Source organism: Brassica oleracea, chromosome C9 (assembly GCF_000695525.1).
Source record: "Brassica oleracea var. oleracea cultivar TO1000 chromosome C9, BOL, whole genome shotgun sequence".
Taxonomy (NCBI): domain Eukaryota; kingdom Viridiplantae; phylum Streptophyta; class Magnoliopsida; order Brassicales; family Brassicaceae; genus Brassica; species Brassica oleracea.
The window spans coordinates 3,950,977-3,974,854 of record NC_027756.1 but is presented as its reverse complement, the minus strand read 5'-3'; the positions used below and the strand labels follow the sequence as shown (position 1 = coordinate 3,974,854).

Below are 23,878 nucleotides of genomic sequence, written 5' to 3'. Positions count from 1 at the left end.
CTGAAAATATGAGGGGGTTTATGTTAATCAAAATAACAAAGATAAATTAATTAACAGCACATATTCCCTTTATTGATTGGTAAGTTATCACAATCCTCCAGCTCCATCATCACCAATCTGTCACCATCAGGCCCCAACTAATTGTATTTTTTAAAAATCAACTTTCTAATCTTTTATCTGCAAGATTGTAGCACATTGAACCGGGAATATGCCAAAATTAGACGTCTATTAGCGTTTGTGTATTACCGGTATGTAATTAACCAATTATTGTGTACTCATAACCGGTTTGACTTTCCTAAACCATATTTTCTTTTATGACTTCCTTCAAGTAGCTTCCCTTGCCAACAGTTTTGCATTCCAAACCTCTGTGTTCTTTCTCTTTCTCTCGTCTCTGCTCTCTCATAACTATCTTTACATTCTGTCCTCTCAATTCCAAACTAAGTCTTTTCAGCAGTACTTGTTAAGATCCGTCTTTGAAACTGTAAGTTGTTTATTTATTTTCAGTTTTGTCTGAAGAATCTGCTTGGCATATAAATCTGGCTAGCCATGAATAAGCGTAGTTTTTTTAATTAAAATGTCATTTTAGCAATGAATAAGCGTAGTTTTTTTATTTGAAATCATGTCAGGCTGAGTTCACAGACCTGATTAGACAGATAAAAATAGTTGTTAAAATGATACTGTGGAATGTAGGAATGTCTTTGTAAAATGGTTGGAATTTATATTCCTCATCAAATAATATAATTGATTAACGTTTTTTGCATCTCTAACTTCCATAAGTAAAAATACTAATGCAGGTTTAACCAAGTCTACATCACATAACCACATAAATTTTTGACTAAAAAGTAAAATAATAAGATGAGTAGAAGACTTTCCATCTTCTACTCTGTGTTACTTCTCATCTTTGCATCACCGTCCCTGCTTTCTCCCGTCAACGGGGACCTCGCCGGAGACAGACAAGCCCTTCTTGACTTCCTCAACAACATCACTCACCCACGGTCTCTAGCGTGGAACGCAAGCAGCCCAATATGCGCCACGTGGTCAGGCGTCACGTGCAACAGAGACAACACACGTGTCACCGCCCTTCACTTGCCAGGAGCGAGTCTTCTCGGAACTCTTCCTCCTGGAACCATCAGCCGTATATCGGAGCTTGAGATTCTAAGTCTCCGATCCAACGGCTTACGTGGCCCTTTCCCAATTGATTTCTTGCAGCTCAAGAAACTAAAAGCTATTACCCTAAGCAACAACAAGTTCTCCGGTCCATTACCCTCTGACTACACCACGTGGATGAACCTCACCGTTCTTGACCTGTTTGGTAACCGGTTTAACGGTAGCATCCCCTCGGGTCTAGCAAACCTGACCGGACTCTTGTCGCTAAATTTGGCTAAAAATTCATTTTCCGGTGAGATCCCGGATCTTAACCTCCCCGGTCTACGCAGACTTAACGTATCCAACAACAACCTCACTGGATCAGTACCAAAGTCTTTGAAAAGATTCGGACACTCATCTTTTTCCGGCAACAACTTAACTTACGACGACACCTCTCCTCCGGTTGGTTCACCGGCGCAGAAAGAGAAAGAACAAGAAGAAGACAAACACGGGATCTACATCTCAGAGCCAGCTATACTAGGGATAGCAATAACCGGTTGCTTCTTGATATTCTTTGTAATTGCGGTTTTGATTATCATTTGCTACGTGAAGAGAAAGAAGAGACAAGAAACCAAACCAGAGACGCTTACACCGGCTAAGGCAAATCCAGAAACCCTACCAAGTGAAAAGGAAGTTTCTAAATCAAGAAAAGAGATGAACATAGAAGATATGGAGGAGAAGAGTGAATTTAACAGAATAGTTTTCTTTGAAGGAAGCAATCTTGCTTTTAATTTGGAAGACTTGTTGACATCTTCGGCTGAGTTTCTAGGGAAAGGCACTTTTGGGATGACCTACAAAGCTGTTCTTGGAGATGCCAAGGTCATCGCGGTTAAGAGGTTTAAGGATGTGTCGGTATCGAGAAAGGATTTCAAACATCAGATGGAGATCGTTGGAAACATTAGGCATGAGAACGTTGCTCCTTTGAGAGCTTACGTGTGTTCCAAGGAAGAGAAGCTTATGGTCTATGATTACTATCCTACCGGAAGTCTCTCTGTTCTTCTTCATGGTATGTTTAGTGTTTATAAATATCATAATAGTATTTTAAGGATATTTGATTATTTTAAAATTATATAGTATAACTATTTTCATGTGTATATATAAATTATATTTTAAATATAAGATATTTACTTTATAATTAATATTTTTAAATATATAAACTATTTTAAAATACTTTATAATTAATATTTTTAAATATATAAACTATTTTAAAATATTCGGGTACTAGTTGGTTCTCGGTTCTTATTTAATTTTCTGACTTGAAAAATATAAGACCCGTTTAGATAATTTATAGTATTCAAACCCGAGCCGAACACTTTTTTTGGTTCGGTTCTTCGTTTTGGGTAAATGTGCCAAGACTTGATGATGTTGATTATGTTGGTTTCTTCCATCTAAAGAATGTGTTTTTTTTTTCGGCAGGCAAGAATGGCAAAGAGGACCACGTTCCGTTGGACTGGGAAACGCGGTTGAGATTCCTGATCGGATTAGCAAAAGGATTAGCTCACTTACACACACAACACAAGCTCGCACATGGCAACATCAAATCTTCTAATGTCTTCTTGAACTCCAAAAGATATGGATGTATATCAGAAACCGGTTTAGCTCTCTTGACCAACCCGGTCATCAGAGCAGATTCATCAGCCAGAACGGAACTACGTTACCGTGCCCCTGAAGCATACGACACAAGGAGATCGACGCCTGAATCAGACATATATGGTTTTGGAATCTTGATGTTGGAAACTCTTAGTGGAAGGTCGAGTATGGATGATAAAAAGGAGGACATAGAACTGGTGGTATGGATGAATAGGGTTTTGGCAGAACAATGGACAGGTGAAGTGTTTGATTTGGAGCTTGTGAAGACTCCCAACATCGAAGCAAAGTTGCTTCAGATGATAGACTTAGTGCAGCTTTGTACGAATAGGGTTCCAGCGAAGAGACCGGAGATAGCGAAGGTGGTTGAGATATTGGAAGAGATTGAGAGGGAATAATAATTAGTAAATTGTGGAAATTTACTTTTATGGATTTTAGCCTAATTTTCAGTTCCAGTTTCTTACCTTTAAAAATATTACCAAATTTTAAATTAAACTATTTTCGATTATACTGAAACTTGTGAAAGAATTGAGAATTTTTTTGTTTTGAAGAAAACAACGTGATTGACTTCAATTAAATCTTGAAACGACTAAAATTTTATGGAGGTATGTAATACATGCATGTACAATAAAAACGAAAACTATAATTGGTAGTGTGTAAACTCGATTATATATGATTTATATTTCCGGCGGTCATATTTTATTACATTGCGCACTGACATGAAGTTATAACTTTGAAAATTAGTATAAGCTCGAATCAAGGACATTACTGAAAACAAATATAAAACGACAACAAATGGATTCTAATTGTAGTGAATATTGTAAGGACACAATCAGCTGGAAAACAGACTCACCTCTCTTTTGGACCAAACAAAAATTTGTGTGTTGATACATTTTTAGTATTCCAACGTAATTCAAATAATAGAAGCTTTTTCACATTCACAAGTTTGAGTTTCCAATTCCAAAAACGGTTTATTATGAAAATTAAGCATCAATAATTGTGGAGCAAAAATGAGTTTTGCCCGAGAGATAAGGGTAGTCCATAAAGTAGAAAATAATTGTTCAATAAAATGCCAAATGAAGCTCCCATGAATCCCATTACCTCTTTACATCGTTCTGCCTAGAGTTCTCATTAACTTTTCCTTTCCTTCCTTTTTATATCTCCCTTGTTCTTCCCTCTCTAGAAATTAAGAGAGGGAAGAACCTTTGATAACAGCAAAAAGATATTATATAGCTGAATATATAATTTCTTATATATATCAAAGTAATTAAGGTGAAGAGGGAAAGGGAGGAAACATAAACTTCAAAATGTCGGTTTCAAGGCTTTTCTTCGGAGTTCTTACAATCCTAGCTGTAGTTTCCTCTATTTTGTTGTCAATGGCACATGCTCAATCAGCAGCTCCTGCTCCAGCTCCGACAAGCGATGGTAAGTTAAAAATTGTACAGTATGTATATACTAAAGTTCTCAAAAATATTTATGCTCTCAAAATGGTTTAAGTAGAAAAAAACGCGTATGAACTACAATAAATATACAATTATAGAACTCTCTTTTCTTCAGTTTCTCCCACGAATATTGCAAATACTATATTTATCTCGGATGGTTAATTTTGGACCACAATATTGCAGGAACAACAATAGACCAAGGCATAGCATATCTCCTTATGTTGGTGGCATTGGTCCTTACTTATCTCATCCATTGATCCTTCTATCATTTTAATATTGGTCTCTATTTAGTTTAATTATATTTTCTCGTTTTGATTATAATTAAATAGAGACCAGAAAAGATTTATATGTGGTAGAGAAATTAACGAGGTTTTCTTATTTTTGGAGTATACAATTTTGAAGTTCATTTCTATAAAGTCGATGTGCGTTCAACTGTTGGAAATATATTTCATCGATCGATTTACTTTTTCTTCATTCCCATATTCAGAAACTTAAAATGTTATTCTTTATAACATCAAATTTAATAATTAAAACTGATTAAAACTCAAACAATTATCAGTTCCACTGTAAAGCTTATTTAAACAAAACGAAAAAAACAAAACACGTGATGATTAATTGGGAAATTAAGTAGGATTACTGAATTGGATATTGATTAGCTACTATGAATAACTATTCATCTTTAATGTAGAGATTACGTAAAGTTTCATTCCATCTTTTAGTGATGAATTAAGAGTAGAACCCTCCAAAACCTCCGAATGGATGACTTGGACCAAAGTTTTCAAACGGAGACTCCAAACCGACGGTGGACGGAGAGTTTGATGTAGAGTGAGAAGCAGAGCCAGCATCGTGAGAAGCCAGAAAATTGTAGTTGGCATCACTATAACTCGTAGATCCGAGGAAACCAATGTTGTGATCCTTCTCTTGAAGCATCACATTGTTACTCTCTAGATTTAGGGTAGAGGGCAAAGGATAGTTAAGAGTTTGATGCAAATGTGCTTGATGATTGTAGTTGTGGTGACCAGTGTCTAGACTTGCCTTCACGATCTCAAGATTTTCTTGTTCTTGTGTCTGGTTTGGTTCAAGAACTTGTACCGGAATGATTGAACCAACATTTGACGCTTGGGAGCAAGAATGTATACCTCGGTAAATAATCTCAAAAAGCATCGGATCTTCGTTGGATCTCTGGACTTGTTTGGTGGCTTCGCATCCTTGAGCTTTTCTATACGTGCATCTATGGTATCCCCTGTACCAAAAATATATTTTCTTTTTCTCGTAAGATATTAAAAGTTTGGTACTTGTTTTATACAATGTTTCTGTCATATTTTTGGACATGATATTTGCGGGTGGATGTTAAACGAATGACTAATGATCATCCCCAGTCCATATCTATATATTTTAAAAGAAATGGAGGAAACTCTATTTATAGAAGTCTTTTTACATTTATGACAGATTTTTTATATTTCTTAAAAAAATATATAAGGAATCATATTTCTGTCAAACCATTTTTATAATAATTTCTTTTTAAAAAATATATATAAATTGATTGAAGATAGTCTAAGCCGGGAAAAAATAATAATTCCAGAGGTAATTACGAGACTAACCTGGGAAACTTGGCTCCGAGGATATCCTTCTGGCCGTACTTTCTCCAACTGAACCCATCATCAAGCGCTCTGTCAATCACAACTCCAGGGGCAATTCTGACTTTTCGGGTCCACCTTGGCATTGACTTCTTCGAACTTGATGTCATTTAAAAATTCACATTTTCAAACAATTATAAGTTTATGAAAAACAATATATAAATAAAAAAGCACATTAGAACAAGACATGTAATTAACGGTTTACTCTAGCTATAGTATCCTAGTTATGTCTTTTTTCAAATTCAAATCCGCATAATACATGTTGAGAAATGAAACCATACATTATGTACAGTGCCAGCCCGTTAAGTATTAGGATCAGAAGCCCAACTAAAATTATGAACCGATAATAAATATGTTTAAAAAATTAAAGTTGATTTGTAGGAGAGAAGTTTCAAACTCATGACTTCACGGACAACATTACTATTACTCATACCATCGATTATGAAGGATTTTTGGAAATTAAAGGCCGAATAATAACTGATATTATTCTGGACCTGAAGCTTCTAATGCTTGGTATCAGGGCCGCCATTATGTATACTTTATACATACATATGGATATACCTTTGGATGATATGTGGTTCTTGATGATCAGAATCATCGCTCTTGGGGCTCCCTGTACCGTGGGAATGGGGAGAGACTTGGTCGAGTTCGCCGGAGTAATTCATAATGGTAAGAGACTTGTGGTAAGATTCAAGAATCTTCTTGGCCAAATGTTCACGTGATTCTTGAGATGAAGTAGAGCCAAGCTGAGACTTGAGCTGGTGAGCATAGTCTCTACCTTCTGTCATCAGTTCGTTGAGCTCTTTCTTCATCTTCTCCCACTCTCTGCCATTACTATTCCTCTCCATTACGTTAAAAAGGTGAAAATATGGATTAAACGCGGTACAAAATATTATGAAAGGTTATATGTGTATTGTGCATGGCTTGTAGATATATTTGAAAGAGGGAAATATAAAGAGGATTGTGTGAGAGAGATAGAGTTTGACTTTTTGACTGAAGAACGAGGAAAACTGATGTGGGAGTAATGTAATGGAGAGGTGTGACTGGTCTTTGGTCAATAATTTGGAAAGTCCAACCTGCTGACCAGTTCTATGCTTCTCGATCCTTTTTTGGTTTTTGGATTTGCCTTACGATCTGGTTTTATATTAGGCACATAATCTTAATTTAGTACCATGAACATAATTTATTTTTTTTAAATAATTTTGCTGTAATAGAAACCCATCCGCTTAGTAACTTATGTAATTTTACCATTTAAGGTAATGTTTGAAATTAAATGGTGACAAAAAAAAAATGGTGACACGACCATGAGGTCCATTACTAATACTAACTACAAGGGTAGTCCTGAATTCGAAATCCAGAAGAAGATCTAATATATCGTATCTTATTCCACAAAACTCATTAATTGATTTAAATTAGTTACTCATATAATAATAAATTGTACATGGTTACTATGTAAGAGTGCAATGTAGCACTATGTATAGAAATACCTCTAGAAATGACAAAGAGAAAAACAAGTCGAACCTATTCCATATTTGATCACCTAAACTTTTCCCATTGACTGAGACTTGGAAGTGGACTCCTAAATCGCAAAAATTATAAAAGTACTACAACACAATATAAAGCACTTAGCGTCTAGATTCGCAGTTAACACGATCAGCAAACCTATAATCACAATCACATTCATTTAAGACTTTTCTAATTGGACCATCGTCTTCTGCAAGATCAGTTAGAAAGAAAGATCCGAAAAACTTGTGTTCTAACTTGCCAGTACTAATAAATTATTATTTGTAAAACCTCATCGTCAGTACATACAAATTTTAACTCAACTAACAAATAATACAGTCGTTACTTACCGCGCAGTCGTAAACACAAACATACATGGCGTTTACATTACGGTCATTAAACTACATCACCATCATTAGATAATAATTAGAATAACAATGAAACTGCGACTAAGAATTTGTGATGATATTGGCTTTTGACCATTCTAGTGTGATCCATTGATAAATCTTTTTTGTAGAAAAAAAAAGTCTTAAGGGAAACAAATACGTATATATATTAAACTGATTTATAGGCACATTTCTCATCTAATATATAAAAAATAACAAAAGAAATTACTGTGACTCGTAATTACAAAATACACTGAATAATATCAAGCTTCCACGTTCGACCAAAAAACCATATATATCAAGCTTCCATTTTTCATATGTATAGAACTATAGTGTTTGGATATTATATCAAATGGACCTCAAAACCACTCATGATCAATTGAATACGGCATGACTATTACGATTTGACGAGCCAAAGACCAAAACGTTCGTTCGTTGCCGTATTATAGACTCTGTAAATCAACGGTCACATTACTGTCGACTAAACTCTTCTACGAATCTTCTCAGCATGCTCAACCCGGTTCTAAGCTATTCAAATTTCATCGTACCGGTCTCAGAACTTATTAAATTAGACCTTATTTCACAGCTTTCCTGCAAATTTTTGTTGAATAAAACTACTATACAAACCGGTTCTGTCGAAATATCTACCAGATAAAGGGAAACAACAGGTAATACCGGTTCGGTTTTTTAAAATAGTGTATACCAAGTCTCAGACTTTACATGTATAACAACAGGTATTACCGGTTCATTGGCGTGGTATAGGCTCTGTAAAGCAACGGTGTCACATTAGTCAAGTGTCACATTACTGTTGACTAAACTCTTCTACGAATCTTCAGCATGTTCAAAACCGGTTCTAAGCTATTTAAATTTCAATCTAACCGATCTCAGAACCGGTAAAATTAGAGCTTCTTTCACAGCTTTCCCTGCAATTTTTTTTGAATAAAATTACTATACAAACCGGTTCTGTTGATTCCACTCTCTTAGGTCGACATATCTTCCAAATAAAAGGAAACAACAGATAATACCGGTTTGGTTTTGTAAATATTGTATACCAAGTCTCAGACTTTACATGTATAACTTTTTGGTATCTGTTTAGGACAATGATATAATACAACATTTACTATTCACGGATCAAATTTACGCAGCTATAAGTAACTCTAATTAACATATACACAAAATATACCAACGTTATAAGACGGTTTGAAGTAGGAAACCATACCAAGTACACGCTCAAATGGTTGAGTGGGCCGGTTCAGTTCGGTTTGGTTTCAGATGATGTATTGACGGAGGTAATCAACACGAGCTTGATGCTTGAGCTTCATCAAGGCCTTGACTTCATGTTTCCTCACCATTTCTCTGGAGATGTTGAGATTTCCAGCTATCTCTCCTAGCGTCCTGTCTCCTTTACCATCAAGACCGTATCTTTGTCGGATAACAAGACTCTCTTTAGGCTTCAATGAATCCAGCTGAAGAATAAAACGTGATCAATGATGCTTATTAACCCAAAACCAGTGTTTTTAGAATCGGACTGACCCAACGGTCGGACCAAGTTCTACCATGAAAAGAAAAAAAATTCAACCATGAACCAATCACATAGACGGGTTGAGTCTTAAAATTACTGAACCGGATAAAAACCATCAGAATTATCAAAAATTCATGAACAGAAAGAACGAAGACACTAGTTAATATTTATAATGTTTATATTTGATATTTATTCTTATTCTAATTATATATCGTATTGACTAACATTATTTTAAAATTTATATGTTAAAATTAGTTTATATATAAAATTTGTGAACCAGGTTCAACCGGGTCAAACCATATTGAACCTTGACCCAAATAATTATCCAGTTCAACTTTCGAACCTGTTTTAAAAACATTAGATCAAAACTAATTTAAGTCCTGATGATTGTCTAAGGAGATGAAGGGTTGAAACTTACCACATCGTCAAGAGCTAGCCTGAGAAGAGCAGGTTGTCTCCTGTTATCAGCTCCTACACCATCAACATCTGTGATTCCATTGATGAACTCTTCTTGAGTAACCGAATGTTTTGTGTTCAGCGAGTAAACCGGTTTCGCGGCTCTCAACACTTCACGGTATCTCTCAGGTGATATCTTTAGTCTCTCAACAACCTCTTCCTCTGTAGGTAGTCTTCCCAGCTCGAACAATAGCTCCATCTTTGCTTTATAGATCTCCACTCTAACCTGAATGGAATCAACATGTAAGGTCCCTGCAAAAACAATCTAGTACTACCTAAAAGAGTGTGTAACGTACCGATTCAAGTCCAAATGGGACACGAGTGAAGTTCGAGGTTGTCATAGACCGTATGATGGCATGTCTAATCCAAAACAAACCATAAGTAGAAAGACGAAACTTCCTTTTCGGTTCAAACCGGTCAATAGCTGTGATAAGCCCTCTCATACCGGCTTGACAGAGGTCTTGGAACTTCGGTCCGTTGGTGAAATCTTGAAAGTATTTGTTCATAACAAACAGGACAAGACGGAGATTGTGCTGCAAATGCAAGAGAACAAGAGTTATGTCCATAGTAATAGCTTTTGTAAGAAACTTAAATCTTTTGAGACGCACCTTAATAAGTTTGTTCCTTGCAGCTTTACCAACTTTGATTTTCATTTTCACTTCAGCCACACTCATATTGATCTCTCCAGCTATTTCAGCTTCCCTAGGCTCTCTTCCCAGACTCTTTTGCAGTTCATCTTTCACTTCAAGAAGAGCCTGCAATGTTATAATCAAACATTGTCAGCTTATATTACATCTGTGATAACCATACTTAAGATTTAACAATGTTCTAAAAATCGATTAAGAATTATCCGATTTAAATCTGTTTAAACCGTTTTAAATCGGTTAAAATTGATCTAGATTTGTTTTTTTTTTAACGTCTGAAGAATAGTTCGGTACAAAGAAACAATAATATTAGTTTAAATTCTAAAACCATAAATTTGTCTAATTTTTTTTGCATATCTAGTTTTATGGATCAAAATAATTTTATAGTTAGACACAAAAAAAACTAAAATATCTAATATAAGTGTATGAATATAAAAGTTATATCAATATTTTTTTTTTGAACATTTAAACAAAGTTAGAAGAGTACCTTCATAGGTTGCATCAACTTAAACAACCAAGTATGTTCTGTGGAAGAAAGAACATGAGGTATCTTCATTTTCTTCCAGTCCAAGCTGACTACATCATTAGAAGCCGAATAGTCTCTCACGAGCCTCTCGATCTTCTCCTCCTCTTGCTGCCTCTTTGTTACTTTCTTCTGCGCAGAGACAATAACTGGTTTCTCTTGAATGTTTCTCTTCAACGCGATCCGTTTATCAAGATTCAGTCTCTTTTCCTTCTTCACATTACTCCTCACAACTACTTTCTTCTCTTCGCCGCCGTCACTCTCTTTCCTCTTCCTCCTCCGTGAAACTTTCCCTTTAGAAGCATCGATAACATCCTCCTCGAGGGATGTTGCAGGAGGGCTAAGCTTGTAAATGCTTTCTAGTCTAGCAGCAGCTTCATTGTAATCCACTCCTAAGGAACACGAAGGAGCCGAGTTTTGGTCTTTACAGGGCTTTCTCCTAGTTACAACTCTCTTCTCCTTCTGCTTCTCTTGTTCAGGAGGAACGATCAAAGATGAGTTGGTGGACTCATCTGCTTTGAACGCAACAACGGATGGCAGCTTTTTGAGTGTGGACCGGTGTGTTAAAAGATCGGTGCTTAACCCGAGAGGAGATCTTGCAGCTGAGCTTGAAATAAACACAACTCCCATCACAATCTAAAGGCTGAAAACAAATTCTTTGAAGCTTCACTTGTGGTCAAATCTCGCTGCAGCAAAGAAACATGTCTCATTCTCATATTCATTTAAAGGTCACAAAGGCATAAGAATCACTGATCTAAATCATAAGAGAGATGGAGAGAAACCCAATTCAAGTTACTTCGAATCACATAGAATCTATATGCAAAGGCGGGACCTTTACTGAGTATAAAATACAAACAACACAGAGACATGAGAGGCCACTGATCAACAACTGTACACAGAGAAGGCAAACATAAGAATCGACACTACAAAATCAAACAGCAACATCATAGGAGATATGGAGAGAAACCCAATTCGAATTAGTTCGAATCAGAGAGAACCCACATGCAAAGGTGGAAACTTTAGTGAGCATCGAACACAAACAACACAGAGACAAGAGAGGAAGCCACTGATCAACAACTGTACACAGAGAAGGCAATTCGACATCACAAAATCAAACAGCAACATCATAAGAGATATGGAGAGAAACCCAATTCGAATTAGTTCGAATCAAAGAGAACCCACATGCAAAGTTGGAAACTTTAGTGAGTGAGCATCGAACACAAACAACACAAGAGACAAGAGAGGAAGCCACTGATCAGCAATTTTACACAGAGAAAGGGAACGGAAAGGTTTTAACATTTCTAATGCATCTCGCTCACTTAGAAACTAATGTTCGATTGTCGGAAAGCGTACCTTCGCCGTGTCAGAGATTCTTCGTCCGATGAGATTCTGCTTCATCGATTTTTAAATAGAAAAGGCGAATTATAATTTGGAGTCGAATATTAAAACATGTGTCTCTGAATGTTCTACGTGTGTCCACAATTTAATGACAATTTTGCCGCCGTATGTTTTCGAATCTATTCTTTAACCCCAAAAGTTTTCATTTAATCAAATATAAACCCCCTCTTGTCAAATTAAAAAAATCCAATTTGTCATAATCTGTGGATACTATCTATACATTTTGGTTTAGTGCCATACTAATTATTGAGGGCAATTGGTTGGAACGCAGTCGTAGAAACTTTACTTTAAAATTTAGTCCGTAGAACTTTTGATTTAGGTGTATTTTGAATAGCTGTAGAAATTAAATGAGAAAAATGATAAAAAAGAAAAATCTTTCTACAACAATGAGGTAATTGGTTGGACTTTATCTCCATACTTTAGGTTTATTTCTTTTTAAATCATTAAACTTTATCAATTATGTTATAGCTTTATTTTTAAAAGTTAAACTCTACATTAAGTTTGTATTAAATTTTACCAATCATACTTTATCTTTATTTTTTAAACTACAAACAAAAGAATAATATTTGCTTTTTTTTTATGTAGCTTAAAAAATAAAGCAAATATTATTCTTTTGTTTTTTTAGGCAAAAAATCTACATCCTCTTTTATAGGCCGTAGAATCTCTAAAATGAAAATAATTGTAATATGAAAGAAATAAAATAATTATTATAAAAAAATTTATAACTAATTTAATTTTGGATGTTTTTAAATTAATGAAATATTTTATATAACATAAATATTATTTGCATATCACATTTTAAATAATAGTAAACTTTGGTAATTTACTAAAAAATATTAATATAAATTATTTTAATTGATAAAAATAATATATTTTATATATACATCATATAGTTTACATATTTTATTTTAAAATATTTACAACTTATATCTTACATCTACAACAAATTTAACTATAGCAAAAGTCTCTGTAACAAAATTTACAGCAACAACTTTACAGCTACAACCGACTTACATACAACTTAAGTTTTACAGTCACAGTCGAACCAATCACCACAAATATTTTTTTTCTTTAGAAAATAAAACTCCTACAATCATTTTTTATTTTACTTTTTACTTTTGCTTTAAAAACTACTTAAAACATGATTGGTGATTTATATAGATGTAGATAAAAATTAAAGTTAAAGTTACTTGCTACAGCCCAACCAATCATACTAATTGCCTACACCGGATATTATTCCATAATACACAAAATTTTAATATGAAACGCTTTTGTGAGTGATAGTCTATTACTAATCAAAATACAAATGAATTTCTATCATATATGTCAATAATTCTTTTGGCACAATTTATTTTATGGTTTTATATTTTATTTTTATTATCTGAGTATGTTAGTTTCGTACTTTCATAAAACTTGCGGTTTTGTTATAATTATAATAAGCGTAGGTAGAAATATAAATTTAGATCTTAAAAATATCGTATTGTTATGATTTATAAACTTTAGAGTAATACAAAGTAAATATTTTTTTTTTAAAAGAATAAATTTTGAAATATGAAAAAGCTATAGTTAATTGTATTTCTATTGCAAATTCAAAAGTAAAATTTAGAATTTTTTTTCTATTTTATCAACAATATCTAGATAGACGCTTAAAAAGCAATAATTAGATTTAAAATTAGAAAATGATATTTAACTTGATTGGTAGGTTTTAGTTAAATATGGTGTAAATTAAATTTAGAGTAAAAGCTTACTTCATATTTACCATCCAGTCAAAACCATCAACTTGTGCTATTGTCATAATTGTAGTCTTTTGTTGATAAAGGGACAATAAAAAGCTATATGTGCAATAAACTCGAAGAATAGAGTAAAAATGGAAATAAAGTATAAGTTTGGCATCTCAGGAAGATCCAACGGCCAAAAAGGTTCTATAAGAAACGAACGGTTGCGAGATTGCACAAGCGGAAATACCGAGAAGATTACGTGCTAAATTTTAGTGGAGGAGAAGATATTTCCCCAAGGGCGAGGCTTGTGGTTATGGATCAGGTAATATACACGTGGATGGTCTTCTCATCTACAGTCGGACCCAATTTAAAGTAGTGGCTTGACAAGCGTCAACGTGCCTTATTTTTTTTTAACAACAAAAACTTCATATTTTTATTAAGAAAAAACCAACCAAGTGGTGTCTAGCACCAGCTAAGTTGGAACCTCAGAATGTACAAGGAAAAAGCAAAAACCACTAGCTCTAGCACCTTTCGCAAGATGGTCAGCTCGGACATTCTTAGTACGAGATACAAACGATATGGAGCAACAAATAAACTTAGAACCAAGATCAACAAACTCATCAATTTCAGCCATTAGACTTGGCCATTCTTCTTCTTCCTCAATTAGCTTAACTAGTTGCACGCAATCTGATTCAAACGTCATCGAGTCGTGACCGAGAAGTAGTGAGGATTTCATGGCCCATAGCAGAGTATTAAACTCAGCATGTAGGGGGGACAATACTCGGTTACTAGCAAATGAACCAAACATTGTGATCCCATCCTCCTTCTCCATCACGAAGCCACCACCATACCTAGCATCATCATCTTTCCAAGATGCGTCGAACCTGCAAAACGGGCGCATTGATGGTGAATCTTGTGTTACGGGTAAAGGCGTTCTGTCCTCCACCTCCCGCTTCTCCGGAACTACGTGCGCCAGGCTCCAGCTATCAGCTTCCGAGGTCGCAGACTGGAGAATTTCCAATGGCGTCGAGTCCTTACCTTCGAAGACCTTGCCGTTTCGTGATCTCCACATGAACCATATGATCCATGGGATTCTGGCCAACACGTCGTCCGGCATGTCTTGTTTTTTAATTTTGTTCAGGAGGTAATCGAAGTTACTATAGATGGAGGGGCTCGGAAACTCCCCACGGAATGAGAGATGTAGCGCGAGAGCCCAAGTTTGAGTGGACGGGGAACACTCAAAAAGCATGTGATTTACTGTCTCATCGTCGTGCCCACATCTTTGGCAAGATCGATCTGAAGGCAATGCCGGTCAGTCAGTCGACTGCAAACAGGAACACAGTTTGATAAGGCTTGCCACATGCCTTATTAAAAACCGATTATATTATTTTATCAAATTATAATTCAACTCAATTTAAAATATTATATTCCTAAACACTACCAATTTCGTGAATATCAATTTTGTACCCCTTAAGTCGTTTTTATTGAAATTTCATACTGTCCTAACATGTAACAAGGCTTCACAATCCTAGATTAATGTTCATTCACGACTGAATTTCTTTATATGTATAGAAATTTTTTTAACTTGGGTATATTTTATTTGAATTAGATTCCCCTAAATTATTAATAACTGACCATTATTTTTTATTATTATTTTTGCTTTTTCACTCTATCTCATCTCTAAGATTTGCTTGAACTTGGTCCAAAACAAGATCCAACTGAATATGGTTTCAGTGAATTGTTTGATGGTGGCATATGAACATGCACACATAGGGTAGTATATGTTGGTTAACGTCATGATGTTAATATAGTTATAATTAACGAATAGTTAATGGTATACAAAGATGTGTGATGGTGTGTTAATTATATGGTTTTAATCAACTTTGATAAATGTCTTATAATATTGTATATTATCAATTTGTGAAAGAAAATTTGGCAAAATAAAAAAATCCAATGACATATATCATGATAAACACGTTAAATAAATGCTAGTTTCATAATAATATTCTAATTTAATAGAATAGATGCGAATTGATTATTTCAAAATTTCATCAAAATATTACAATTATTGCTAAGTATAAAGTTGATCTATCACTATTATGTGACAAATTTTGAGTGGTTAGTATTTTCATAGATTTTCTCCTCTTAGGAACTTAACTCTATTTCAGGACATGAAGACAAAAATTCATGTAAGCGAAAGGACGAGGACTAACGACTCTTTTCTCTTTCTATGTGCGAAAAAATAGGGGATTAGGTTTCCAGCCGTTGCTCCGCCGCCGGAGGGCACCACGCTCACCGGCGAGAACTCTCTGCCTCCTTTCTTCTGCTCATTCTCTTCTCTGTTCTCATGTCGCAATGCTCTTCTCCAAAAAGAAACATCACCCTCTGTTTTCTCGTTCGTCTAAGGCCTTTCGTCTGATCCTCTCCACTAGGATGGCTAAGAAGAAGTACTCCTCCCTCGTCGTTTCCTCTGTAATCGGCGCAGCGGCATCGGGATCTTCGATCTCAGGGACAATCAAATCTTCTCTAGCTTCTTTTCCTGTTGGTTCTCCTCTCGTCGCTTCTGGGTTTTCGTCTCCGGTTAATTCTGCTTTGGTTGCTTCTGGATCTTCGATCCCTGATCAATCTGGTCTGGCTGCTACTTCGGGGTTCCCTCGTGGTTCTGGCTCTTCTTCGGTGGAGATCTCTTCATCAATTCCTCAATCTATGTCTCCTCTGGCTACGGAGGTTCAACGCTCTAGAGGTGTTGACGGAATCGCTCTATTCGAAGCCAAACCTGCTGAAACAGAGGCTCCTCCAGTGAAAAATTACGCAGCTCTACTCTAAAGCTCAGCGCAGTTGCAGGAATTAGAAACTCTGGTGGAACATATCTCGGGGGCTCCTTTTGTTCTAATACCGGATGAAAACGTTGAGGCTGCGAAACTGGAGTTTAAAGACTTCATCTATGCGCGCTTTCATGGGGATTATCATTCGATGGGTAAGATTATTGGAGTAGTGAATGCAGTCTGGGCAAAAACTGGCCCACGGATCTTCGTTCATAATATTGGACATGGTACGTTTCTCCTCAGAGTTACAATCCCAAGAACTCGTGAGGTACTATTATCCCGCACCTGCTGGAATATTGGTGGGCTTCCTATGTTTGTGGCCCCATGGTCACCGGATTACTCTCCAGATGAACCTCCTCTCACCAGTGCCATTGTGCCAGTGGAGATGAGAAATGTGCCTTACCTGCTTTTCAACCAAGAGAGCTTGAGTCGCCTAGCCACATCTATTGGTAAACCGGATTCTCTAGCACCGGAAACAAAACGTAAGGAAAATTTCGAAGTGGCAAAATTGTATGTTAGGGTCGATCTTACAACTCCACTGCCAAGCAAGATAGTGTCGGGTTTTTCTAATGGTAAGGAAGTTGAGATTGCTGTAACATACCCCTGGCTGCCTGTAAAATGTGACCTTTGTAAGAAGTTTGGCCACCCCTCGGTTAGATGTGACGCTGTAGCTCCCGAAAGATCTTCAAGGAAAATGGGTGTTAGAAAAATTTCTGTGGAATCGTCCAGGAGACGATCTCAGTCAAGGTCGGGCCTTTCTACTGACAAAAAGGTGAAGCAGGGGACGCTTCGATATATACCAGTAGTTCAAGACTCTATGGAAGCATCTAAGGAGGCTGATTCTTCTCTATTTCTTGAGAATGGTGGCCTAGTTATCAGCACGGCTTAGGATGATCAAAAAGGAGATTTGGAAGAGGGCGAAATCCCTCAACAGAATCTGGAAAAGGCTGCCGTCTCTTTGTCTCCTACTGAAGAGGATGCTAATGTTAACAAAAATTCAGCAACTGAAGCGCTCTCTATTATGGCTCAACCAGTGACTAGTGTGGAGGAGGTAGAATTATCTCCCATTGATGCTCTGTCCAACGGAATATCTACTTTTGACGTATTGGCCAAAATTTCTTCAGATGCTTGCGAGGATGATTTGATTTATGTCTCTGTTGAGGAAACCAAGCTTGAGGAACATAGGACTGCTCTGACTTCTTCAGTTACTGATTTGGATGACTCGAGTGCTGTTGTGAAGGTTGATTACGCTGAGAGCTCTCCGGAGGTTGCAGCTGACACTACTCTGGGTACTGACATCACAGTGTGCGAAGGTAACGCAGAACATAAGCCACTGTTGGACACGGGATCAGATCGAGAAGGCATTATTCATCCTGCAGAGGAGCAGGACCGAGACAACCCCTTTTTCCTGGTTAAAAACAGGAAGAGTGGCCGCAAGGTCACAAAACGCCACTAATAACTTTAGATATGTTTTTTGCGTGGAATGTAATAGGACTGAATAGCGAAAGACGCCACACGATGACCGAAGATTGGATTAATATACATAGGCCTCTTTTTGGAGCTTTTTTGGAGACCCATATATTAGAGAGTAATAAAGAAAGAGTATTACTATACCCAGGGGATGGAAGTTTTTTGGCAACTATTTGGATGATGACTCGGGCCGTATCATTGTTGTTTGGGATCCGAAGGTTACCATGGTTATCTACGACGCAACACCTCAATCAGTCACCTGTGGAGTCACCATTCTATCTGAGAATGTCACGATGACAGTTACTTTTGTTTTATGGTTTCAACTTGGTCGAAGATCGGAGGAGTTTATGGGATCATCTTGCAAACCTTCAGGCTACAACTCCGGTTTATTCTTTTCCGTGGTCAGTTTTGGGTGATTTCAACCAAATGTTGCGTACTTCTCATCACTCGAATCACCTAACACACATAGATGATGCAAACATTGGTCTACAAGATGCTCAGTTGTTTGAGGCACATGCTAAAGGATTACCCTTCACCTGGAGGAACAGCCAAGAGGATAACCCAATCTCGACAAAAATTGATCATGCCTTCATCAACCAGGCTTGGTCTACATCTTTTCCAGATTCCTATGCTGACTTCTTGGACCCGTCTCAATCAGACCATAATCCTTGCCTCTTTCGGATGCCTTCTATCAGATGACATGTTATTAAACCTTTCAAGTTCTTTCATCACGTGATAGATCATCCTGAATATGCGGAGAAAGTTAATGAAGCTTGGAACTGGGATCAGATAACAGGCACTGATCAATTCAAGCTGGTGCGTTCTCTTAAGCTGTTAAAGGTACCATTCAAATTACCCTAAAGAGTGATTTATACTCTCTCAAATAAGAGGTCGAGTTGTAGTACTTAGGGATCGAATTTACAGGGAGCTAGGAAACCAATCAGATCTAATAGTTATATGATTAAGCTAGGCTAATAGTTTATAAAGTAGTAAATAAATAATGCAAAGCAGTAATAAAGCAGTAAACAAGTTGAACAATACAATTGTTCAGCTTGGCAGGGAGTTGTTTGATGGAAGGATGGTTGCTAGATCTAGGGTTTCTATCTTTCGCAATATCGATCGATTGTCAGATGACGATATCGATCGATAGCTTCTAGTTAAGCCCTAGGCGAAGGTTGATAATGCTCACTAGTCTCCTAGATCAGCGGTTAGCTCTCTCTAGCAGTCCTAGTATGACAGATTAGATTCAGGACAGGATGATCAAGGATGCCTGACACATGCAAATTCCTAGGTTCAATATTCTAGTTAGCAAGGCTAGAACAAGCACTAAGAACAATCAATCAATGAATATCACAACTAAGCAATTCTATAGTTGGGGCTAATCCCTCATCCTATCTAAACCCTGAACCTAACAGGTGGATCTATTCAGACATGAAGTTTGTCACAGAAATCATAGATGAATAGATAAGAAATTGCAATAGATATTAAAACCAAAGACAATGGAGTTCCAGGAGGACTCTGAAGGAGTTCCTCCTTTCTCTCCTAACTAATAACAATGAAAATAAAGCTTAGATAGCGTAGCCGTCAACAATGGCTTAGAAATAACATAAATAGGGTTTCTGGTCGTCCAAGGGTATTCTGGTAATTTGGGATTTTTATGGGCTTTAATCGGTCATAAAATATGCTTGGCCCGCATTCTGGCATCCATATCGATCGATGTCAAGTGTTCCGCATCGATCGAAATACGTTCTTCTTCTCGACAACTTCCTCTCGCGAGGCAGACTGGCCACTCTTCAGTAAAACGAGAATAACTTCTTCTACATGATGCTGATTGACCTCAAACTGGCGGCATTGGAAATTTAACTCAAATATATATCTTGTGTCAAAATATGAACTCAATATAATGGTCGGAAGGTATCCATCCATAGCTAGACATCTGACACGTCTGTGCAGTTCTGCACCTCAAAAGACTCCGAAATCACCATATTTCTCCAGAACGTACCTGAACCTATAAATACTCTAAATAGACTCTACATAATAGTAAATATATATTAAAATACTTATAGACCATGGTTAAAAGTGGGTAAAATCCATGGTCTATCAGGTATCCTAGGCTCTACGGACCTCCCCTCTTCGCCAACTACAGCAGAGGAGCTTCAGTCTCTACTTCCTTTTCGTTGCTTGGAACTATAACAGAACTATTTGATGCGAGAAGTGACCACAGCGTAGATCAAAGCAACCTTGTTTGCAATGCCTTTGAACAAGAGTCCAGGCCCAGATGGTTATTCGGTTGAGTTTCTAAGAGCTTCATGGGACACTGTGGGTGAAGGTATTACTAGTGCCGTGAGGGAGTTCTTCAGAAATGGGAGATTGCTTAAGGATATGAACACGGCCGCAATTGCTTTAATTCCAAAGAAGCCGGAAGCCTGCTGTCTCACTGACTATAGACCTATTAGCTGCTGCAACATAGTCTACAAGCTTATTTCGAAAATCATAGCCAACCGTCTAAAGCCTATCTTGACTGAATGTGTAAGTCCAAACCAAGCGGCATTCTTAAAGGGGCGCAGCCTTGGAGAAAATGTCTTGCTGGCAACTGAGCTGACCAAGGACTACAATAAGTCTTCGTGTCTCAGAAGCGCAATGCTGAAGATAGACATACGCAAAGCCTTCGACACGGTATGTTGGGATTTTGTGCTTAAAGTGTTGGAATCTCAGCAGTTTCCTACTATGTTCATTGCTTGGATCAAGGAGTGCATCTCCTCGCCTAGGTTCTCGGTTGCCGTTAATGGGGAGCTTGCGGACTTCTTTGCGGGGAAAAAGGGTCTAAGGCAAGGGGACTCTATCTCTCCCTATCTCTTCATTATGCTTATGGAGGTGCTGTCTCGTATGCTGGACAAGGCAGAATCAGATGGTGCTTATAGGTTACATCCGCTCTGCTCTTCTCCTAAGGTCACTCATCTATTGTTCACAGACGATCTACTGGTCTTCTCTGATGGGTCTCGCGCCTCAACTGCTGGGATTAAAGCTGTAATGAATCACTTTAAGGACTGGTCGGGGCTTGACACAAATGAGTCCAAATCGGAGATCTTTTATGGAGGCTACACTGACATTCAAGCTTCTGTTCTGAGCGACTTATCAGGCTTCAGGCGTGGGGCATTTCCTACAAAGTACCTTGGACTGCCTCTTAGCCCAAAGAAGATTTCAGCAGCCACACTTCAGCCTTTTATTGATTGCATTACATCTAAACTTCATTCCTGGACGGTCAAGTTCTTATCACACTACAAGAAAACACAGTTTTAGCAAGGAAATTTAACGAGGAAAACTATTCCTCGTGAAATTACGATGACTTAACGATGAAATTGCGAGGAAATAAAGTTTCGTCGTAATGGCCTTGTAAAATACCGAGTAAAGATTTTCCTCGTAAAATCGTCGTAAGTTAACGTGGTTTTTCCGAGAAAAATGTGTTTCGTCGCAAATTCGTCGTAATTTTAGCATGATTTTTACGAGGAAATAACTTACGAGGAAAGAACGAGAAATCCACCAACTTAACACGTTTTTTTTGCCACCAACCTAATTTTTCGTCGTAAATTCCTAGCAAAATTCAACTACCAGATTCGAAAATTTTCTATATATATGGAGGTTTGAACATAATTTTAAGCACACCAACAAGAAAAAAAACGTGAAAAAAATGTCGGGCTTGGGAAATATTTTCGAGTTGCGGAGGTGGATGTATATGCATAGAGATGCTAACGGGAGAGTGACGAAAGAATATCTTGCTGGGTTGGAGCGTTTTATGCATCAAGCAGATTCTACACCGCTCGCCCAAGAAAGCGGTAAAATATTCTGTCCTTGTAGGAAATGTAACAATTCAAAGTTGGCAAATCGTGAAAATGTTTGGAAGCATTTAGTAAATAGAGGTTTCACGCCAAATTATTATATCTGGTTTCAACATGGAGAAGGTTATAGTTATGATCAGAATGAAGCTAGTAGTAGTAATAGCAACTTTCAAGAAGAACCGGTTGATCATCAATTGCATAATGCACATAGTTACCATCAGGAGGATCAGCCGATGGTAGATTATGATAGGGTTCATGATATGGTAACTGATGCATTCGTAGCTCATGATGATGAAGATGAAGAACCTAACATAGATTCAAAAAAGTTTTATGAAATGTTAGATGCGGCAAATCAACCACTTTACAGTGGTTGTAGAGAAGGTCTCTCTAAATTGTCATTGGCTGCTAGAATGATGAATATTAAAACTGATCACAATCTACCTGAAAGTTGCATGAACGAATGGGCAGATTTATTTAAAGAGTATTTGCCGGAAGACAATGAGTCTGCTGATTCTTATTATGAGATTCAGAAACTGGTTTATAGTCTTGGGTTGCCTTCGGAGATGATAGATGTTTGCATCGACAACTGCATGATCTACTGGGGAGATGATGAGAAGTTGGAAGAATGTCGATTCTGCAAGAAACCACGATTCAAGCCGCAAGGAAGGGGACGTAATAGGGTACCGTACCAAAGGATGTGGTACCTACCAATTACAGATAGATTGAAAAGATTGTACCAATCGGAGCAGACTGCTGGAAAGATGAGGTGGCATGCCGAGCATACTCAGACGGATGGTGAGATGACTCATCCATCAGATGCAAGAGCCTGGAAAAATTTTAACAAAGTACATCCGAATTTCGCTAGCAATAGCCGGAATGTGTACCTCGGATTATGCACAGATGGATTTAGTCCATTTGGAATGTCAGGGAGACAATATTCATTGTGGCCTGTCTTTCTTACGCCATACAACCTGCCACCGGAGATGTGCATGCAACGGGAGTTTTTATTCTTGACCATATTAATACCCGGTCCGAAGCATCCAAAAAGGTCACTTGATGTTTTCCTACAACCACTGATAAAAGAGTTGAAAGATTTGTGGTCAACAGGGGTGAGGACGTATGACTGCTCAACGAAGAAGAATTTTACGATGCGAGCTATGCTTTTGTGGACCATAAGTGACTTTCCTGCCTATGGGATGTTGTCTGGATGGACTACACATGGGAGATTAGCTTGTCCATATTGTAATGGAACGACAGATGCATTTCAACTGAAGAATGGTAGAAAGACAAGTTGGTTCGATTGTCACCGTCGATTTCTTCCAGTTGGCCATCCGTACCGAAGAAACAAGAATTTGTTTAGGCACAAAAAGGTTGTGAGAGACACTCCTCCTCCATATCTAACTGGAGAACAAATTGAAGCGCAAATCGACTACTACGGAGCTAACGAAACAGTTCGCTGGGGTGGTAATTGGCATGTCCCTCGTAATATGCCTGATTCTTACGGTGTTCATCACAACTGGCACAAGAAGAGTATATTTTGGGAGTTACCATATTGGAAGGATCTCCTTCTGCGCCACAACCTTGATGTGATGCATATAGAGAAGAATTTCTTTGAGAACATCATGAATACAATATTGAATGTCCCAGGGAAGACAAAAGACAACATAAAATCGAGGTTGGACTTGCCGGATATTTGCTCAAGAAGCGAGTTACATATTAAAAGCAATGGGCAAGTTCCCGTTCCGATATTCAAATTGTCTTCAGAAAAAAATCGGTGTTGTTCAA

General features: G+C 37.3%; 5 protein-coding genes across 5 annotated transcripts; 3 read left to right on the top strand and 2 right to left on the bottom strand.

The window, feature by feature from the left end:
• The first annotated feature begins 358 nt into the window (after window positions 1-358).
• LOC106316428 (inactive leucine-rich repeat receptor-like serine/threonine-protein kinase At5g24100) lies at window positions 359-3,167 on the top strand. The gene is made up of 3 exons (XM_013754315.1): window positions 359-481; window positions 795-2,152; window positions 2,563-3,167. The coding sequence occupies exons 2-3, from the start codon at window positions 856-858 to the stop codon at window positions 3,129-3,131; spliced, it is 1,866 nt and encodes a 621-aa protein (XP_013609769.1). The 5' UTR covers window positions 359-481; window positions 795-855; the 3' UTR covers window positions 3,132-3,167.
• Window positions 3,168-3,574: 407 nt separating this feature from the next.
• On the top strand, window positions 3,575-4,641 carry LOC106315545 (arabinogalactan peptide 16-like). The gene is made up of 2 exons (XM_013753306.1): window positions 3,575-4,158; window positions 4,359-4,641. The coding sequence occupies exons 1-2, from the start codon at window positions 4,041-4,043 to the stop codon at window positions 4,430-4,432; spliced, it is 192 nt and encodes a 63-aa protein (XP_013608760.1). The 5' UTR covers window positions 3,575-4,040; the 3' UTR covers window positions 4,433-4,641.
• Window positions 4,642-4,733: 92 nt separating this feature from the next.
• On the bottom strand, window positions 4,734-6,719 carry LOC106315544 (probable WRKY transcription factor 30). Its single transcript, XM_013753305.1, has 3 exons — window positions 6,374-6,719; window positions 5,777-5,911; window positions 4,734-5,418 (listed from the first exon to the last, which is right to left on the bottom strand). Exons 1-3 carry the CDS (start codon window positions 6,658-6,660, stop codon window positions 4,902-4,904), a joined length of 939 nt encoding a protein of 312 aa, XP_013608759.1. The 5' UTR covers window positions 6,661-6,719; the 3' UTR covers window positions 4,734-4,901.
• A 1,984-nt stretch (window positions 6,720-8,703) lies between these two features.
• Window positions 8,704-12,291, bottom strand: LOC106319234 (RNA polymerase sigma factor sigE, chloroplastic/mitochondrial). Its single transcript, XM_013757509.1, has 6 exons — window positions 12,200-12,291; window positions 10,811-11,532; window positions 10,288-10,434; window positions 9,976-10,212; window positions 9,642-9,905; window positions 8,704-9,167 (listed from the first exon to the last, which is right to left on the bottom strand). Exons 2-6 carry the CDS (start codon window positions 11,474-11,476, stop codon window positions 8,970-8,972), a joined length of 1,512 nt encoding a protein of 503 aa, XP_013612963.1. The 5' UTR covers window positions 11,477-11,532; window positions 12,200-12,291; the 3' UTR covers window positions 8,704-8,969.
• Window positions 12,292-16,935: 4,644 nt separating this feature from the next.
• On the top strand, window positions 16,936-17,676 carry LOC106314138. The gene has a single exon (XM_013752073.1). The coding sequence runs from the start codon at window positions 16,936-16,938 to the stop codon at window positions 17,674-17,676; it is 741 nt and encodes a 246-aa protein (XP_013607527.1).
• The last annotated feature ends 6,202 nt before the right edge of the window (window positions 17,677-23,878 follow it).

Bases quoted from the DNA above. Each gene is read 5' to 3' on its own strand.
- LOC106316428 (XM_013754315.1), top strand. From the start codon at position 856: ATGAGTAGAAGACTTTCCATCTTCTACTCTGTGTTACTTCTCATCTTT. The intron at 2,153-2,562 runs GTATGTTTAGTG...TTTTTTCGGCAG, and splicing joins TCTCTCTGTTCTTCTTCATG to GCAAGAATGGCAAAGAGGAC.
- LOC106315545 (XM_013753306.1), top strand. From the start codon at position 4,041: ATGTCGGTTTCAAGGCTTTTCTTCGGAGTTCTTACAATCCTAGCTGTA. The intron at 4,159-4,358 runs GTAAGTTAAAAA...ACAATATTGCAG, and splicing joins TCCAGCTCCGACAAGCGATG to GAACAACAATAGACCAAGGC.
- LOC106315544 (XM_013753305.1), bottom strand. From the start codon at position 6,660: ATGGAGAGGAATAGTAATGGCAGAGAGTGGGAGAAGATGAAGAAAGAG. The intron at 5,912-6,373 runs GTATATCCATAT...AATGACATCAAG, and splicing joins GAACCACATATCATCCAAAG to TTCGAAGAAGTCAATGCCAA. The intron at 5,419-5,776 runs GTTAGTCTCGTA...TTTTTGGTACAG, and splicing joins CTCGGAGCCAAGTTTCCCAG to GGGATACCATAGATGCACGT.
- LOC106319234 (XM_013757509.1), bottom strand. From the start codon at position 11,476: ATGGGAGTTGTGTTTATTTCAAGCTCAGCTGCAAGATCTCCTCTCGGG. The intron at 10,435-10,810 runs GTACTCTTCTAA...ATAACATTGCAG, and splicing joins AGTTGATGCAACCTATGAAG to GCTCTTCTTGAAGTGAAAGA. The intron at 10,213-10,287 runs GTGCGTCTCAAA...TTGCATTTGCAG, and splicing joins CAAGGAACAAACTTATTAAG to CACAATCTCCGTCTTGTCCT.
- LOC106314138 (XM_013752073.1), top strand. From the start codon at position 16,936: ATGGGTAAGATTATTGGAGTAGTGAATGCAGTCTGGGCAAAAACTGGC.